This window comes from Hemicordylus capensis, chromosome 13, assembly GCF_027244095.1.
Source record: "Hemicordylus capensis ecotype Gifberg chromosome 13, rHemCap1.1.pri, whole genome shotgun sequence".
NCBI lineage: Eukaryota > Metazoa > Chordata > Lepidosauria > Squamata > Cordylidae > Hemicordylus > Hemicordylus capensis.
Genome location: NC_069669.1, coordinates 78603 through 96515, shown reverse-complemented (window position 1 = coordinate 96515; position 17913 = coordinate 78603). Strand labels below are relative to the sequence as shown.

The window sequence follows — 17913 nt, the reverse complement described above, 5'->3', positions numbered from 1 at the left end:
TGATCAGCCCCGCCCAACTCTATGGCGCGGGCGAGAACCGGAAGCCTCCTGGGAGGTTCGCGCGGGGCATCATGGGAAGCGACAATGCTGGGCGGAATCAGGCGTGGGGGGAGCGTGCTGGGCACGACGAGAGTAATGCGGGAGCAGCTGCGTAGTCGCAGGATTTGGCTCCGACCCACAGAGACAGGAAATGGCAAGGCCGACCCCCTCATGTGGCCAAGGAGACTGTGGGGTGGATAACATTCCTGACAAGCTCAACGAAGGCCGGTGGCGGCATCCTATCAGTAGGGCGTGCGTGCGTCACTCTGGCCCTTAGCAGCTCTATGCTACTTCTCCCATAGACTTGTGCGAGAGAGACTCACAGCCGGTCTCTTGCTTCCGGGTTCTCTTTGCATCTTCCCTGGAGCATCGCTCTCTTCCGGCTGTCAGCAGAAAACAGCCAAGAAGCGCTCACGACCCGCTGACTCCCCCGCCCCCAGCTGCGACTCCCCTTCCGCCTCTCAGCGTCGCCAGGGGCCTATCCGGGGGTGGGGGCAGCAGAGCGCTGGCGGCCGCTTGCAGAGACCATAGGCGGGCGAGGGGTTTGGCCTGGTCCCCAGCAGCCGGTCCGTCGTACGCGTCACGGGGCAGGCTGACACGCACGGCATGGGCGGGGCCATTTCTAAAGCGCCTGAATCCCCCGAGCGAGCGCCTCTCTCTGCTGCCCTGTTTCCTGATGCTGCGTTGTTCTGCGGGGCTTAGGACTGGGTCTTCTTCTCCCGTCTGCCTCGGCGCAGAACAGAACAATGGCTCGGGCAGAAACAGGAAATCCCATACCCAGCGGCAGCTCTAGTCTGCTCTACTTCTATGCTTCCCTCTCGCCCCTTTTGCGCACGCGCAAAGCACTCTCGCGAGAGCGGCACAGAAAACGAGAGGTGGGCTGAACGGCCAGCTGGGGAGCCAGTGGCGTGGTGGCGAGGTTGGCGGAAGTTCCACCCCCGGCGGAAGAGGGCATTGTTGTGGCAGACGTCACTGGCGGAGGACGCGGGCGTCCCATTGGGTCAGGCCCGGGCCGGAGCGAGCCAGGCAGGCGCAGGCAGGCCCGCCCGGGGAGCGGCGGCGGCGGCGGCGGCGGCGGCGGCGGCAGCAGGAGGGGGAGGCCCGCCCATGGCCAGCACCGGCAGCCCCCTGGTAAGGAGGGAGCGGAGCGGGAGGGAGCAGAGGCCAAGGGCGGCCCGGCCCGGCCCAGCCGGCGCTCGGCCTTCCCGGAAGGAGCGGGGCGGGACGCCTCTCCCCCCCCGGCCCGGGCGCCCCCCACCGAGAGGCTCGTGAGGGGGGGCCGGCCCTGGCGGCGAGGAGGAGGCGCTTCGCGGGGCGCCAGCGGGTGTGGGGCCCGCCAGGTCCCTTCCCGCGCCAGGCTGCCCGGCCTCTCCCCCAGCCTGCTGGGGCGCAGGTAGGCAGCCGCCCTTCAGCGTGGCGCCTGGCCCGGGGAGGGGGCGGGGGCGGGCGGGCGCCTTTCCCGCCCAGGTGTCGTCGGCCACCCCGCCCTTTGGGGGGGGAGAGAGGGGCGCTTTGGACCGCCCGGCCGGGGGCGCCGCCGGGGCCTCGCCTTGCTCGCTCTCCCGGGGCCTCGGTGGTGGCCGCGAGGACTGGAGGCCGTAAGAGCAGCCCTGCTGGGTCAGGCCCGCGGAGGAGGCCCTGCTCCTCCTCCTCCTCCCGCAGCCTCTCCCCGAAACACTGGCCCACCTGGTGCCTCTGGGCAGGCTAGTAGCCATGGATAGCCCTCTGACAGAATAAACGCCCCAGTTTGTTTTCACACGGTCTTTTCAAGGAGTGAAGTGCTTTTTCAGGCAAGAATTTAAAGTGCTGTTCCTGCTGCCTGTAAATCCTCTCAAAATGTTGTTTGAGAATGATTTAAGACCATCTACTGTACTGAACAATAATAGTTCTACTCAGACATTAGGTTATTCGAGTGTACAGATGTCTGTACACACATGCATGGTTTTTGTGTGAATGTGTTCCTTATAAAAGTGAATCTGGGTACAGGCCCCTCAAATACATGGTGCAGGTAGAAGGTGTATCTCTTTACTGATGTTCAGCATAACTTGTGAATCGCTGCACACTCTTATGGGTGTGCAGCATAACATCTGTATACTGTAAGAGGTGTGTACAACTCAGATCCTCTTGCCTGCTTCAGAATTCTTCATCTTCTGCAGCACGTAAAAGAAACTAGTCTGTGTTTGGAAAGACACACCAAATCAAGAGAGAAGCTACCTTCAATCCATGCAAATCCGAATCTTGTGGAGATCAAACTAAATGTTTGGGAGCAGAAGCTAGTGATCTTTCAGAAACCAATTCTGGTTAGAGAAACAAACTTGAAATGGTGGTATTTTTCAAGGCGATGTTACTGATTTTTTAGAAGACACTTGGGATTTGTGTGGCTAACTTTGCAAACAGTTACTATGGCAGCGTTGATTATACAGTTGAAATCAACAGTGAGGTGTACTGATAGTGCTTAACAGTGATCTGTGAGACTAGAGACTGCCCTTTTTCTCCAGAAAGTCTTTGCCTGTGGTCTTAGCATTTCTAGAAATTTAACGTCTCTAACAGTGTTCCCTGTAAGAGGGATTCCCAGATGTGGCTGACTACAACTCCCAGAATCCCCAGCTGCAATGGCCTTTGCTGGGGATTATGGGAGTTGTAGTCAACGACTCCCATCTGGGCATTTTGGTACTTCCTCCTTCCCTGCCTCCCTCCATCTCTCTCATTTTTGAGAGAAATAGTTCTCCTTAGCAGGCTTCTCTCTCCTGATGGATTTAAGGAACATTTTATCGGCTTTGCAAATATTGTTGAATACATTTTACTTCATTGTACACACAAATCTGGGAGGCTTTATCTGTGTGAGTGCAAGAATTCAATTGCTTAAGGAGGGAATGGTCCCCAGCTAACTGGGCAACCAGGCCTCCTTGCAAAGTAGTGATTCTCTTTATATTAAGCAGGGGGAGAACAACTGGTCCTATCCAACCACAGCCCAACATTCCTCCAGTGGCTGCTGGTGGTGTCTACACTGTATTTCTTTTTAGAGTGTGAGCCCTTTGGGGACAGGGAACCATTTCTTCTTATTTTTTGTGCAAACTACTTTGAGAACTTTTGTTGAAAAGCAGTATATAAAACATTAAAAGCAGTATATAAAATAGAGAAATGATAGGAAGTCTTGCCCTCGGGTGCTGCTTGACTCTCCCGCTGTTCTCACTCTGTGGGCCATGTGTGTGCAGCAGATGTCTGCAGACTTGTAGATCACCATGGTAGTCATGTCCCCCTCTGCGTAGGTGCCCTGCTCTTGGCTGGGGTGCACCCCATTCCAGTTTACCAGTGGAGCAGTGCAATTGCCTACCGCCCTCCCGGTCTTTCAGTTGAGGGCCAAGGCCGACCTCCCTGCAAGGGTTTCTGCTGGGGTGGGGCCAGCCTGCTAGGGCACGTCACTATACAGTTGGTTGGGCACAGCGGAAGACTCAGCAGCTGGCCTTCAAATAGGCCAGATGCTTCCCATGGTCCACTCTGGACTGCAACTGCCTGCCAGAGCCCAAGAGGTTCCTGGGGCCCCACAGGCTCCTTACTAGTGGACTGAATGCCATGCAAACTCTTGCTTCAGAGACTGCAGTTGGGCATTGCCACTCAGGATCTGGCTGACTGTACGGGAGGAGAAGGAGAGCTTCTCAAGATGCTGATATGTTCTTGCAGATGTGAAATGGGACGTGAAGCCATGTTGAGAGCCCTGTCCCCGGCTCATGAAATACAGGGACCCCTGTTGGATGTCTCTTCTCTCACAGGCGTGTCCAGAGGAACTCCAGCTGGGGCTTTCAGTTTGGGTCTTGGGTGCCTCTAGCATCCTGATATGTGGGGTGCAGGTGGGGGCAACACACTCTTGTCTGGCACCCTTCCACCATGTCCGGGGCATGTAAGAAGGCTCTCTCTCTCTTCCCACAGCCAGGCTGAGATACGGCAAATAGCACTCTCTCTTCCCTGCAGTATGATGCTGTTCCCATCCAGCCCAGTGTGGTCTTGTGTTCCTGCCCATCTCCCTCCATGGTGAGAAGCCAGGTGGACTCCAGCCCGCCACCTGTTTCTGTCCCCTGTGGCAGCAGACAGGGACTGACCATGGAAAGCACCACAGCTGAGCCGAGGGCGAATGCGAAGAGCCTGCAGCAGCCTCCCCAGCCCCGAAAGAAACGCCCCGAGGACTTTAAGTTTGGGAAGATTCTCGGGGAAGGGTCTTTCTCCACAGTGAGTATCTGTAGTGCCAGGGTTGGGGGCCACTGGGTATTTGGGACGCCCACCCGCTCCCTCATGCCTTCCCAAAGGAGTCCTGCTTGTTGTGTTGTGATGCTAGGCCTCTGGTGACAGCTGCAGTCAGAGACTAAGTTTTTCTGGTAGAAATTGCCCTCCTGCCTGTTTTCCTGGACGCCCCCCCCCACTCCTGCTGTTCCGAACACATTCCTTTGGCAGGCCTTGGGGTTTCCCCACAGTGACCCCAATTTGCTTCCCCAGAGGCCTCTGCCCACTAGATCAAGGCTAAGAGTCTCACTTCCCTAAGATTTCTGGCCTTCAGAATTCCTTGCAGGCTTTTCCTTCCCCACCCTTGCAGTAATGCAGACAGTGCTTTGCTAATGGAAGGATGGTTTCTGCCCGGCATTTTCTCTTTGGAGAGCAGTCTACTATGTGTGAGACTGGCTGGCTAATTAATCGACCTGGCAGTGGCCCTTGGGCAAGGGCTCAGGCTAGTTCAGAAGGCATTACTCCTCCTCCTGGCCAGCGTGGTGTAGTGGTTAGAGTGCTGGACTAGGACCGGGGAGACCTAAGTTCAAATCCTCATTCAGCCATGAGACTTGCTGGGTGACTCTGGGGCAGTCACTTCTCTTTCAGCCTAACCTACAACAACAGGGTTGTTGTGAGGAGGAACTTAAGTATGTAGTACACTGCTCTGGGCTCCTTGGAGGAAGAGCGGGATATAAAATGTTAATAATAAAAAATAATAATTCTAGAGTTACTGGCCTCCTCAGCCAAGCTTGGCAGCTGTCCTTTGCCAACCCTACTGATCTTGGTTTAAAATAGCATTTCCTGCATTTCCTTGCCAGAGCGAAATAATTCAGGACTGGGAGGGGATTTGCACAGTTCTGCTCGAGAGAGTCTTGTGTGAAATTTCAGCAGCTGCCTGATGCTCCCTGTTTAACAAGAAATTTTCTTTCTCTGAAACAGGTAGTTTTGGCCAGAGAATTAACAACCTCCAGAGAATATGCCAGTGAGTTGCACTTCCTCCTTTTCGGTGTGGGGTTTCTGAATGGAGCCCAAGGCGGGCTTACCTTCAAGATCTGTTGTTGCATGCTGCTGACCTCTGGGCAGTTCTGAAGCTAAGCAGATGGGTTTGCAGCTTCTCTGTGTGTGTGTTCTCCAAGTACACTGTAACTTTGTACACTGTAACTTTGTCTTTAAAAGTTAAAATCCTGGAGAAGCGTCACATCATTAAAGAAAACAAGGTGCCCTACGTGACCCGAGAGAGAGATGTCATGTCCCGCCTAGATCACCCTTTCTTTGTCAAGCTCTACTTCACGTTTCAGGATGATGAGAAGCTCTGTATCCTTTGAGTGGAAATCTTTGCATGGCACAAGAAAGGTGGGCAGAACCAGAGCCATGTGGTTTCGATGACCTCGCCTGGAGATGTGTTCCAAGTCATTTTGAAACTGCTCCCAGAACTCCTGAGTAGGGTGCAAGCAGGCAGAATGTGTCTGTGTGTCACATTTCTGTGTACGGTTTCTAGAGAGTCTCTGTGCTGATGATTCTTAACTTGGCATTCAGATTTTGGCCTGAGCTACGCCAAAAATGGAGAGCTGCTCAAATACATCCGCAAGATTGGCTCCTTTGATGAGACCTGTACTAGGTTTTATACGGCTGAAATGGTGTCTGCATTGGAGTACTTGCATGGGAAGGGAATAATTCACAGGTAGTGCAACACATTTGATTTATGCTGTTTCCTCATTTGTGTTTCTGCTGCTGTCACCATCTGTTGACCTGAGTGAGTGACTGAGTGTGTTTCCCGTGGCTCAGAACTTAGGAAGATTCCCCAGCTCTTGGCCTTGGCTACCAGAGGCGTTTGCTTGCGCTCCTCTGTTCTAGTGAGCTGGGAGACTCTGGACTTCCCTCTCGGAAGCAATCCTGCAGCAAGCTCTCTTCTCCTCCTCACATTCTCCATTGGGCTTGTGAGGGTGTTACAGGAGTGGGAGTCCAGCCTTTCTGGCAGGATTGGATGTGGACCTTTGCTGCTTGGTGGCACTGGGGCAGTTCCTGCTGTTGCCACAGCACTGGCCTTCTTGGCAGACAAACGAATCCCGCTCTGCCTTGTACTTGCCTGGCTTACGTTGGCTGTGTCTTTTGCAGGGACCTTAAGCCAGAGAACATCTTGCTCAGTGGAGACATGCACATTCAGATTACAGACTTTGGCACAGCAAAAGTATTATCTGCAGATAGCAAACAAGGTGTGTGCAATTTCATATTCCCTTCTGTAAATGGCAACAGTAGCCCTTGAGGTGGGGCAGGGGAGCGTGAATCTCCAGTGACCACTACTGACTTGAAGTACGGGGCAACAGAAGCCTCCTCTCGGCAGGATTTGTCTTCTAAACCTTTGCAGAGTTGCAAAAAGTCAAACTGTTGCGCTCCTCTTGGGGATGAAGCCTTATAGTGTGGAAGGTCATGCTTCCCTCTAGGCCAGGGGCACCCCATTCAAATGCCCCAATGGGCCAGAACCAACCACGACATGGTCTTTGTGGGGGAAGGTCAATTTTCAGCACATTATTACATTAAATTTTATAAACATATCTATTTACTATCACATGTTTATACCACCTGATATGTACATCTCTAGATGGTGTACCAAATTTAAAATATTTAAAAATCAACACAGATTAAAATACATGCAACAATAAAACCAATAGTATACAACATATATTAAAACAAAGTATTAAAATTATTAAAATTAAAATTCTAATTAAAAGCTTTAGAGCACAAGAGAGTCTTGAGGGTTTCCTGAAAACAAACAGAAGGAGATGCTTTTATTTCAGTAGGGGGTATATTCCAAAGCCCTGGGGTAGCCACAGAGAAAGCCCAGTCCTGGGTCACCACCGAGTGAGCTGATATTAATGAAAGCAATGATTTGTTACTTGTGCATCTTCTCCTCTTGTCAGGGAACCCACGGTTTTAACCAAGGATAGTGGTCAGAAAAGAGGCCCTGTCCCTGCTCACTCAGGGGGCCCCTGGAATGCTTGCTGGTCCCAAACAAATATGTCTTCCTTCTCTCCTAAATGACTGTTTCAGGTTGCAATCCTAGACATGCTTACTTAGGAGTAAGCCTTACAACTTACTGCTGCAGGGCATTCCTTCCTGTGGGCCAGCAGATAATTCCCTGTGGGCCGGATCCGTCTTATGTTGTTCAGGCCTGCTCTAGCCTGTGGTGTCTGCTAAAACAGAGCACCGGAAACTGGGGTTTGCTCCTAGGCAGCCCCGATGGGGTGGGGGAAAGGGGGGCGGCTGTGCACACAGCAGGCACGGTGTAATTTCTCTGATGTTTGGCAAATACATCAGCTAATAAAAATGGATGGCACCTGAAGTGCCTCGGACCAGTGCCTTGTTTCCATGCAAGTCTTCACAAGGCTCTTGTCATTACTTCTGATAATCCGAAGGGGTTACTTATATCCTGGCTTCTCCCTTCAGCACGGGCAAACTCCTTTGTTGGGACAGCCCAGTACGTGTCACCAGAGCTCTTAACGGAGAAGTCTGCCTGCAAAAGGTGAGCCATTTGTGTGTCATTCTTTGTGCCCATGTGAGAAAATGAAACGGTTTCCCACTATGGTAGCTGTGTTGCTCTTGAAGCTCTTTTCTGTGTCTTTTGCGTAAGCTTTCGTTGGAATGTGTTAGCCACAGTTGGGTCCACTTGTGTGACTTGCTTTGTACTGGCTGCCTCCTTCGCTTTTCAGAACCCGAGAGCTCATTAGCTTTTGCATTTCAGTTCTCAAATATCACATCCCAGCAAGATGCAAAGTGTGCTCGGGCAAGAGACCACAAGTGCTGGCGTCTCTCTTGGACATAGGCACGGCCCCTAGTCGGCCCTGTTTTTCCACATGGCTAGCCAGCTGCTTCTGAAAGGCCACAAGCACAGCATAAAGGAACAGCCCTGCCCTGCTGTGGGTCTCGAGCAGTGTTCCCTCTAACAGGGATTCCCAGATGTTGTGGACTACAACTCCCATAATTCCCAAGCAAAGGCTGTTGCAGCTGGGGATGCTGGGAATTGTAGTCAACAGCAATCCTTGTTAGAGGGAACTCTGGTCTCCAGGGCAGACTGCAGGTTGGAGAGACTCCACCATGAATGTGTTTGATCCCTTTTTAAAACTGCCTAAGCTTGTGGCCTCACTACATCCTGCCAGTGGATCCCATGAATTAATATTGTGTGAAGAAATGCTTTCTTGTGCCGGTCAGTTTTCCTGGATGATCCAGAGTTCCAGTCCCAGAAGAGGAGATAACCTGTTCTCTGCCCACTTTCTCCACATGCTGCATAATTTTATAAGTTTCTTTCATGTGCCTTCTCCCTCCACCTTCCATTTTTTTCTAATGAAAAACTCCAAACACTACTTTGGAATATTTCCGTGTGTGTTGCTAGGTTAGTTGTGTATAAGGAAAGGCAAGGAGGTTTGGAAAGCCCTTTGCAAACCATTCTGTATCTTTTTTAAAAAGGAACATTACAATTGCACACCTACTCCTTTCCTAAAATACTCTAATAGTGCTGTTCAGTCCTTGATCTCCTGGGAGAGGCTTTTGGGGAAGGCTGAAGCCCCCTCTGCATGGCTTCCACAGCAGGAGGGTTGGGAGATCTGCCTCGGGAAGCAGGCAGCAGCAGCTTCTCAGCTCACCCTTGCCTATTCCCAGGGGTGCCCGATATGCTGTGTAGGAGTTTGCTGGACTGGAAGGTTCTCTGCATGCGATGTGTTCCTTGCTGGTTGGTGTCCACGGTAGCTGAGACGGGACATGCCTGTGGAGAACGTGTGCAACACTAATCTGCTTCTGCTTTCTCTCCTGCCTGCCTCCAGTTCTGACCTGTGGGCCCTTGGCTGCATCGTCTACCAGCTTGTAGCAGGTCTGCCACCCTTCAGAGCTGGGTAAGAGACTCTGGAGCATGTCTCCACCCTCAGCGGCTTCCACTGAGCTTTCTGGGTCTAGGTAGATCTCTGGGGTTTCCACCAGTCCCCCCCCCCCCGCCCCCGGAGTCCAGCTTTAGCCCTGGCTAGGCCAGTGGCGTGGAGACTGTGCTTGGCGGATGGCCTGCTGCGGCTGCTGCTTGGGGCCCCCTCCTGCCCGAAGCAAAGCAGGGAGTCCGGCTCCTGACTGACGGGCTTCGTCTCAGGGCAGACTCTCCGTGGCAAATGTTTGGCAGAGATGTGACGAGACCTCTTTTCTCTTTGCAGAAATGAATACCTTATATTTCAAAAGATCATCAAACTGGAGTATGACTTTCCGGAGAAGTTCTTTCCCAAGGCAAAAGATCTTGTAGAAAAGCTTTTGGTAAATGCTTTTTGTTTGTCAGACGTAATAAACTCATCCTAGATGTCTCCAGCCAGACAACTTCTACAGTGTACGAAGTCCTCCAGGCCCCCCTGCCCCCCCGCCCCGATCCTGGGCTTGGTCCTTCAGGTTGCCAGGTAAAGTGCTGAGGTGGTGATGGGAGCAGCCAGGAGCCAACGTTCCCTCCTGGGCAGCCCTTCGATCCACTGCAGCTGCCCAGGGGTGAGACCTCCAGCCCAGTTCAGCTGCCTACCTGTCAGTCAGGGTGGCTGTTGAAAGTGGCTGGGCTACCTTGGAGCTGAGCCCGCTGCTTGGTTTTTCCAGACATTAATCAGTCTGGAAAACTGGTTGTGAGCTGGAGCTGGCAAATCTCACTCTTCCCTGGTTTGAACGTGTCTCAGGATGGTGGGGGAGATTTATTTATTTAGAATACGTATTACTGTTTACACAAATGTCTTCAAAGCAGTTTACCTAGCAAAAGGACTGAAATGATATCTCTTGTCCAGAGAAGCGCCCAGCCCAAAAGGAAACGCAAGAGATGCCTCAGCAACAGCCGCTGGAGGGATGCTGTCCTGGGGCTGCGTAACGGCTGTTGCTCTCCCCCTGCTAAGCAGCAGTCGCCACTCTGGATGCCTCTTTGCAGAGTAGCAGAGAACACGGCTCATGTGTCTCTAACTTGTTCAGGTTCTAGATGCAACCAAGCGGTTAGGCTGTGAAGAAATAGGAGGCTATGAACCCCTGAAGGCTCATTCCTTTTTTGATTCCATCGCCTGGGAGGATCTGCACCATCAGACGCCCCCCAAGCTCACCGCCTATCTGCCTGCCATGTCGGAAGATGATGAGGATTGCTATGGAAATGTAAGTGCTGGCTTGGGTGCAGCCGGGAATCTTCCACTCTGGAGAAGTCCACAGTCTGTTGAAGGGCAGCAGGCCTAGCCCCCAGTGTCCAGGCACCAGGCACTTTTCTCCGGCTCTCTTGGCTGGTCTGATCCTCCAGCCAGGGCTCTGCAGCCAGCCCCTTGGCATCCCTCGCAGGGAGCTCTGGCACAGCCCCCAACTCCTTGGCTCCCAGGTGTGGGTGGGGGGAGGAGGAGGAGGCCTGTTTCTCACCTGTCTGGTTAATGGGGCGGGGGGGGGGCTGCTGAATGGAATCCTGAGTTCTGGAGCAGTCTGCCTTGTGCAGGGGTGGGTGCTCTTCTTCCCTGGAGGCTCGCCAAGGGCGGCTGGGCGGCCATCTGTGCTCCACGGATGCTCCTGCTCCCTGCACTGAGCTGGGGGCTGGACTGGGAGATCTCAGAGGTCTCTTTCAGCTCTGGAGTCTGTTCTTTCTGAGTGGCCATGGAAAATGCCATGGTCTTTTTCCTAGTTTCCAAGTAGAGAATAAAAAGGCAGAATGCCAAGTGAAGCTTCTCAGTAGAGATTAAATAAGGGGTGTGTGTATGTGCACACACCTCCCTCTCTCTCTCTCTCCCTCTCTCTCAGTATGACAATCTCCTGAGCCAGTTTGGCTGTATGCAAGTTTCCGGCTCGGCCTCTTCTCAGTCGCTGTCCTCCCCAGAGACGTGTCCCCCACTGACCTTGGGCAACAACATAGAGCAATATATTCATGACCTCGACAACAATTCCTTTGAGCTAGACCTCCAGTTCTCTGAAGATGAAAAAAGGTTACTGTTGGCAAAGCAGGCTGGTGGAAATCCGTGGTAAGCAGTTGGGCCCACAGACTGGCTTCAGCATTCTGTCTGCTTGAGCCTCCAAGCGGGGGCCATGGTGTTGGTAGGAGGCATAGCGGTAGCTGCTTCCTAAATAAACAGAAAGCTGTCACTTGACCCAGCTTGGCTCAGATCACACCAAGAAGGGCTCCCCCATGCAGCACTTTGCTGACGGGGATGTGATGGTACCACAGCATTGATGGCCGATACAGCTGAAAGGAGCTGACACGTGGAGGCCTTCCTCCTGGCTCAGGAAGCTTATCCTGTCAGGAATGGCAGAAAGGCTCTTCAGCCCGCCAGAGGCCACCACTCCACATGCCAAGAGAGGAGGGAGCTAAACTGCACTCTCTGTTTTAAGCCAGGGATCTGGCGGAGGAGTCGGAGTCGGAGGAGGAGTCAATAGACTGGAAGCCCACAAGGGGGTGCTGCTTTATTGCCTTGCCCACTTTGAGTCTCTGGATTCTTCCGGAGGGGTAGCAGACTTGGCCCTCTCAAAAAAGAGCCCAACCTATCTTCTGCCCCATCTCAGAGTGATGGTAGGATACAGAGTCACACTTCACACCCCATAGCATGGCAAGGAGGAGGACATTCCCCCCAAGCACTCACAACTGCTAGCATCGCTTTGCTGCAGAGTGACCATGAAGTGGGTTGGTGCTGTCACCTGACACAGACACACTTTTACAAAAGCCCTCCGGCTGCCAAGAAGGAGAACAGGGAACTTGGAGCTTTGGGGAAGATGAACTGGGGCAAGTTAAGTTGACTGAACTTCAGAAACCCAGCCCAGGGTCTGACCCAGAATGGGTGATGCTATGAGTTACATAGGGAAGTTGCCTTCCTACTCAGCCGGACTATTGGTCTGTCTAGTTCAGTGTTGTCTCCAGAGATTGGAAGAGGCCCTCCCTGGAGATGTTGACACGGACTGAACGTGGGGCCTTCTGCTTGCTCAGCAGATGCTCTTCCGCTGAACAACAATCCTCCTGCTCCTCCTCCTCAAAAGTACTAGTAGGTAGTGCTTTTCTGGCTCACTGGAATTTCTGCCTGCTTGGTTTGCTAGAACGGGCACAGCGAGCTTCTCTGAGGGTGCTGAGCAGATGCCATGGTTGCTCTTCGGCTGGGAGCCTCTCTTCTTCTCCCTGCCCTCTTTCTGCTGCCTCTCCATCTCCAGAAGGCTGCACTTTTACTGGGCAGATCACTGTTGGGTAGATTGGAGAGGGCTTGTAGACGATTAGGCTTTGATGGAAATAACGTGAGGTGGTGCTTTCCTTTCAGGCACCAGTTCGTAGAAAATAATTTAATATTGAAAATGGGGCCAGTAGACAAAAGAAAGGTAAGTGGCTTTTTCCTGTGCTCACAGCTGTGCTAAACTTCCTGATTTGTGCAAACTGTAGCCCTCTTCATCTCTCCTTGTCTGTAGCATGCATACAGCACTAGTGGCCATGAAATAATATAAAACTAGCAGACCCGGCGCATAGCCCCTGCGCCACTAGTTGGTTGCTGCGCTTTCCTTCCCCTTCTCTCACCTTTCCCTCCCTGCCCGCCGGGAGTGCTTTCCTTCGCTGCCACCTGCCCAGCCGGGCTCCTCTCGATGGTGCAGCTCTGCCACCTGCCTGCTCTCACCTTTCCTTCTCCGCCAGCCAGCCCAGCAGCGCTTTCCTTCCCCACCGGGCATGGTGCGGCTCCACCTCCCGCCGCCGCCCCCTCGCCACCCGCCCTGCAACCTTCTGGGCCAGTTTGCTTCTCCTGCTGCCTCTCCGCGAGAGTTCCTTGCAAGAGTTCTACGGCTCTCGCGAGATTTCCACAACGCATTTCCCTTCATCCACGCATGGACCATCTTATTGAAATAAATATATAGAAGAGAAGAAGATAGATAAAAACAAAGTTATTAAAAAATTAAATGAGAGAGGCTCCTTTGGAGAAACCACCAGAGGATATTCTCTCTCACTTAGATATGTAGATAAAACTAGGGAATCCTGTTAAAAAGGGGGAGTGAAAGGAACCAGATGCTATATGGAAGGCCCTGCCATGGCAGGGATCCTGTGGGCTTCCCATTGGCGGGCCCAGATCTCCATCTCGCTGACGGGGCCAGAGGACCACTAGTTTCCAGGTCCAGCCTCACAAACCACTCTTGAATGTGGGTCTCTTGTGGCCTTGACTAGGAGTCATATTGTCTTAAATCAGGACTGTGCCACTTTGGCCCTCCAGCTGTTTTTGGACTACAATGCCCTTCATCCCCAGTCTCAATCGCCAGTTTTCAAGAATGACGGGAGTTGTAGTCCAGCATCTGCAGTAAGGCCAAAGTGGTGCAGCCCTGTCTTGGATGCGTGACTGTCTCTTTCTGGCGGCACCACTAGCACGATCCTGCCTTCTGTGGCTGAGGGGCAGAGATCTCAAGAGCCCTTGTGCTTTGCAGCCTGAAGGACCACTTACATGGCTTGAGCTTCCAGTCCCACTTCTTGTGTTCCTTGGGTCGTATGTTGTCACCATCCTCTTGGGCAGACATTGGCTGTGGCAGTAGTTTGCTTGCTAGTAGTTTGGTGCTGCAAGAGACTTTACTGTAAGTAAAGACCAGGCTAGCCAGTCCTTGGGTGTCTGGAGTGCACCCCAGTTGTATTGTGGGCACAGTTTCTGGTTGCCTCTGAAGAGGACGCTAGGGGCCTTTCCCAGCTGCAGCATGCGCAGGCCGCTGTCAGGATTCAGTTCTGAAAGGTCTGATGCCCAACATCTGTGGTGTGTCGTCCCCCCCCCGCCCGCCCAAAGCAAGTGCAGAAATGTGGCTTTGACTCTTCCCATGTGAGGAGACCCACAAGGGAGTTGGCCAACGGGTGAACCATGACCACCACTTCCCTCCTGAGGAGAGGATGGAGAGGGTTTGGCTTCTCTCTTGTAGGACCTGTTCATTGTGAATGTAGTAGAAGCACAGAACTGAAGAGGCTGTAGCTGCTCCTCGGCCCTTTGTGTTCTGTGCCTGTCGGGTCCCCAGTGGTGTCATGGGAGGAAACACTGCTTGCTCATCATGAACTGGGGGGCGGAGGGCTCTTGCCTGGAGTGCCCTCAGGGTGCGGTGCTTCTCTGCAGGGACTTTTTGCTCGCCGGCGTCAGCTGCTCCTTACTGAAGGGCCTCACCTGTACTACGTAGACCCCGTCAACAAAGTTCTGAAAGGGGAGATTCCGTGGTCATTGGAGCTGCGGCCAGAAGCTAAGAACTTCAAGACTTTTTTTGTTCACACAGTAAGTGACCCTTGAAACTAACTTAAATGCAGTTAACGGTGGGGTGGGGGGAGTGTCCTGGTTTAATCGCTAGACATAAATGCAGCGGTGATTTTGAAGACCTGGCCTTCGTGGGGCCTGTTCTTGTGTTGGGAGAACGCTGGTGGCCAGCCCTTGCCAGTGCTGATCTGGTCAGAAGACAAGGTGCTGCTGCGAGCAATAGCTTCAAGGCAATGGGAGTCCCAAGGCCTTGGGAGCTTCTCAGAATGGAAGGTGGTGGTGGTGCCTTGGCAATAGCAGCTCTGCCTTGGCTAATCCTGTGGGCAAAGACTGGTGGCCATGCCTTCTGCAGGCAGAAGTGGCTCATGCCACTACGTAGGTATTGTAAGAGTCCCCAGGAGTTTCACTCTGTCTGCGCTGGAGTCCTCCTAATGGGCAAAATGCTCCACGTCCTGCCTTCTCACAAGAAGGCGGCTCCCATTTGGCTAACCAGCTGGGATGCAGGTGTGCATGGGGTCTGTCAGGGCCCATGCCAAGCACTGGTGAGCAGGGGACCACGTACTGCTGGCGGGAATATCTGAGCACCAAAGCCTTGTTGACTTGTAGCCCAACAGGACCTACTACCTGATGGACCCGAGTGGGAATGCTCATAAATGGTGCAAGAAGATCCACGAGGTTTGGCGACACAGATACCACCAGAACGCGACGAAGTAACGACACTGCCCCTCAGCATCCCGCCTCCCTCCTTGCTGCTAGAGCGCCACACGCGACCAGCCAGAGGACTCTTCCTTGCTCAGCTCACACCCGTCTCCAGGGGAAGGCGAGAGCCCTGACGAGCTTCCTTGCTGAGGAAAAGCCCAACCAGTGGAATTCAGGGTTGCTTTGCTTGCTTTTGTGTTTCTGTTGAGGCTTCCACACACACTCTGCTGCCGTGAGTGACAACCGTCTCTTAATTTTGTGCACTTCCGCTTGGTTTTTGCTGCAAACTAGTGGCTTCACGGTCTGTTGGTCAAGTGAGGCCAGCTTAATCCATGCACACATGGATCATGTGGGGGTTGGATTCTTACTGTGATTCTCCAGTTATGCAACTGTGCTTCGTCGGGAAGCTTTGGAATGTCTCCAGGCGAGAGGCCACTGTTGCTCCCGTTGCCATCTCCTCCCAGCTTAGCTGGTCTCAGCACTTGCAGTCCCCACAGGCATGCCCTTGTGAAGAGACACTCCAGGCCGCATCCCGGCGGCGGGGTTCTCCACGGATGGTACTCTGACTTGAACTCCGCACCTTGCAGACACACACTCCAGCACAGGCCATAAAAAAGGGGCCTGCTGAACACGGCACTTGCCATGGTTGCAGCCTTGGCGGTCCAGTGTGCTCATGGAATTTTAAACATGGAATTTTAATTTGACACATGTACATGTTTGAATAAGGAGCATTACAGTTACCAGCATGCTTTTAGCTGCTGCTGCTAACTAAGAGGTTAAGTAGTTAGTACAGAACTGTCTTGATGTAGTGAAGAGACTCTTTGCCCCTTTTTGCAAGAGGAGAGCCAGCTGCTTTCTTTCCAGGGTGTGGCGTGGACAGAGCATTGCAGGGGCTGGGCTGGTGTTCTTGGGAGGGGAGGCTGAGCAAGGGAAGCTCCGCTGCCGTGCAACTGATGACTTGATTTGTTGTCTCTTTGTATAATGAGGTGTACAAATATTCCTGTCTTGTTCATTGGCCGAGTGTCGGACCTTTTAGCAACTTTGAAAATATTTTACATGATTTAAATATATTTAAGCCCCTCCACTAATCGGACTAATTGTTGTGTTTATGTAAAAATGTTGATACAAAGGAGGGAAAATATGTAAGGTACTTGAGTCATATCTATCAAATGTTTCATATCGTTCTCTTGTCCTTTTCCAATTAAACTGTCATGGTCAACATTTCTCGTAAGATAGCAAAGATCTTGCTTTCTCCGTTCTAATAATCTCATCTCGTGGGGGTGTGGGGGGAGTGTGTAGCACTGACCTTTGAGAAGCCTGACTGAGCCTTTGGGAGGTGGGGCAGGCAGTGAGTTGTGGGCTCCCTTGCCCCATTCAGATCCACTTCTTAGTTTCCCTGTCACCTCAGTGCTAAGACCGAACAGATTGGTCTTCATTTAACAGGTTGGGGTTTTGAGCACACCCTCAAGCCTGAAGCAGTGTCCCCAGAATAGCCCCTTTAAGTCGGAAGAGTTGAATCTCTCCTTTTGGGAAAAGAGCTGCACCTTCACTTCCAAAGTGAAAGCCTTGTCGCAGGTTGCCTGTGTGTGTAAAAGAGAAAACACTGGGGGTGGGATTCAGGATGGAGGGAGAGAGTCCTTCACTCTGCACAATTTAACATATTTCCCCCTGAAAAATCCTACTTCCCAGCAGAATTATCAGAGCACAAGAACACCACAAATGCATGTTTAAACTGGCCCTATCCAGCCCCAGCACAGCATCCCTCCGTGGCTGTTCCTGGTGTTTGCCTTATGTTTCTTTTTAGATTGTGAGCCCTTTAGGGACAGGGAGCCATCTTTATTTATGTATTTTTTATTTTTCTATGTAAACTGCTTTGAGAATGTTGTTGAAGAGCGGTATATGAATATCAGTATTAGTAGTAAAAGGAAATTTGAACATTTTGGAGGAATACTCCAGGTTGTGCCCCTGCTCCCAGTTATTTATTTATACTGCACTTAGATCTTCATATGTTGCAGAGTTCAGCAATGGAGCTCTAGCTATAGCACCTTGACAGATGCAGCGAATTAGCTTTGCTTAGAGCAGATGGCTTCCATCCTATTGGTTCTGATGTATCCTTCTTGTTCCTGATGGTGGGGAGTTCTCAAGTCTCTAGCAACTTGTCTTGCCCTTATAACAATCAGCAAGCGGAAAGGAAAGCCCCATCTATAATTAACATTTCCTTTCTTTAAAGAGTCTGTGATGAATTTCATATCTTCGCTTTCCAATGTACCTGGAGCGAGATCAGGATAGATTGGGATAGTAATACCTGTAGAGGGGAATGAACCTGTTTAGGGCCTTGAGATTTATTTTCTTCCTCAAGAACAAGAGGTAGCAGCAAATAGCAGCTGGTTCTTTCCACGGTTTGAAACTGTCCTTCCTGTGAAGGTGAAGATGCTGGGCTTTTTCATCCTCGGGGTGGGCAAGGAAGGGAAGGGCTTATCGCAGCCGGGCAAGGTGGTTGTCCTCCGCTGTCTGGTTCAAGCGGGGCGCAGGCCAAGTGTCCTCCGCCCTGCAGTGTGGGGCAGCACTGCACCTTCTCCTTTCTTCGTGCTGAGAGAGGCACGGTGGGGAGCAGGAGGCTGAAAAGAGGGCAGCGCCGCCACCACATGGGGTGGAGGGGGCAGTTTTTCCATCAGAATCGCACCGCTTCCCTTGCCAGGGCAGAGCCCCACCTCAG

The 17913-nt window shown here is 52.3% G+C and overlaps 1 protein-coding gene across 1 annotated transcript; it reads left to right on the top strand.

The window, feature by feature from the left end:
- The first annotated feature begins 519 nt into the window (after positions 1–519).
- PDPK1 (3-phosphoinositide dependent protein kinase 1) lies at positions 520–17152 on the top strand. The gene is made up of 14 exons (XM_053276673.1): positions 520–1170; positions 4009–4263; positions 5236–5278; positions 5473–5610; positions 5833–5977; positions 6412–6509; positions 7741–7816; positions 9111–9179; positions 9486–9582; positions 10267–10440; positions 11065–11282; positions 12561–12618; positions 14367–14519; positions 15105–17152. The coding sequence occupies exons 1-14, from the start codon at positions 847–849 to the stop codon at positions 15210–15212; spliced, it is 1956 nt and encodes a 651-aa protein (XP_053132648.1). The 5' UTR covers positions 520–846; the 3' UTR covers positions 15213–17152.
- The last annotated feature ends 761 nt before the right edge of the window (positions 17153–17913 follow it).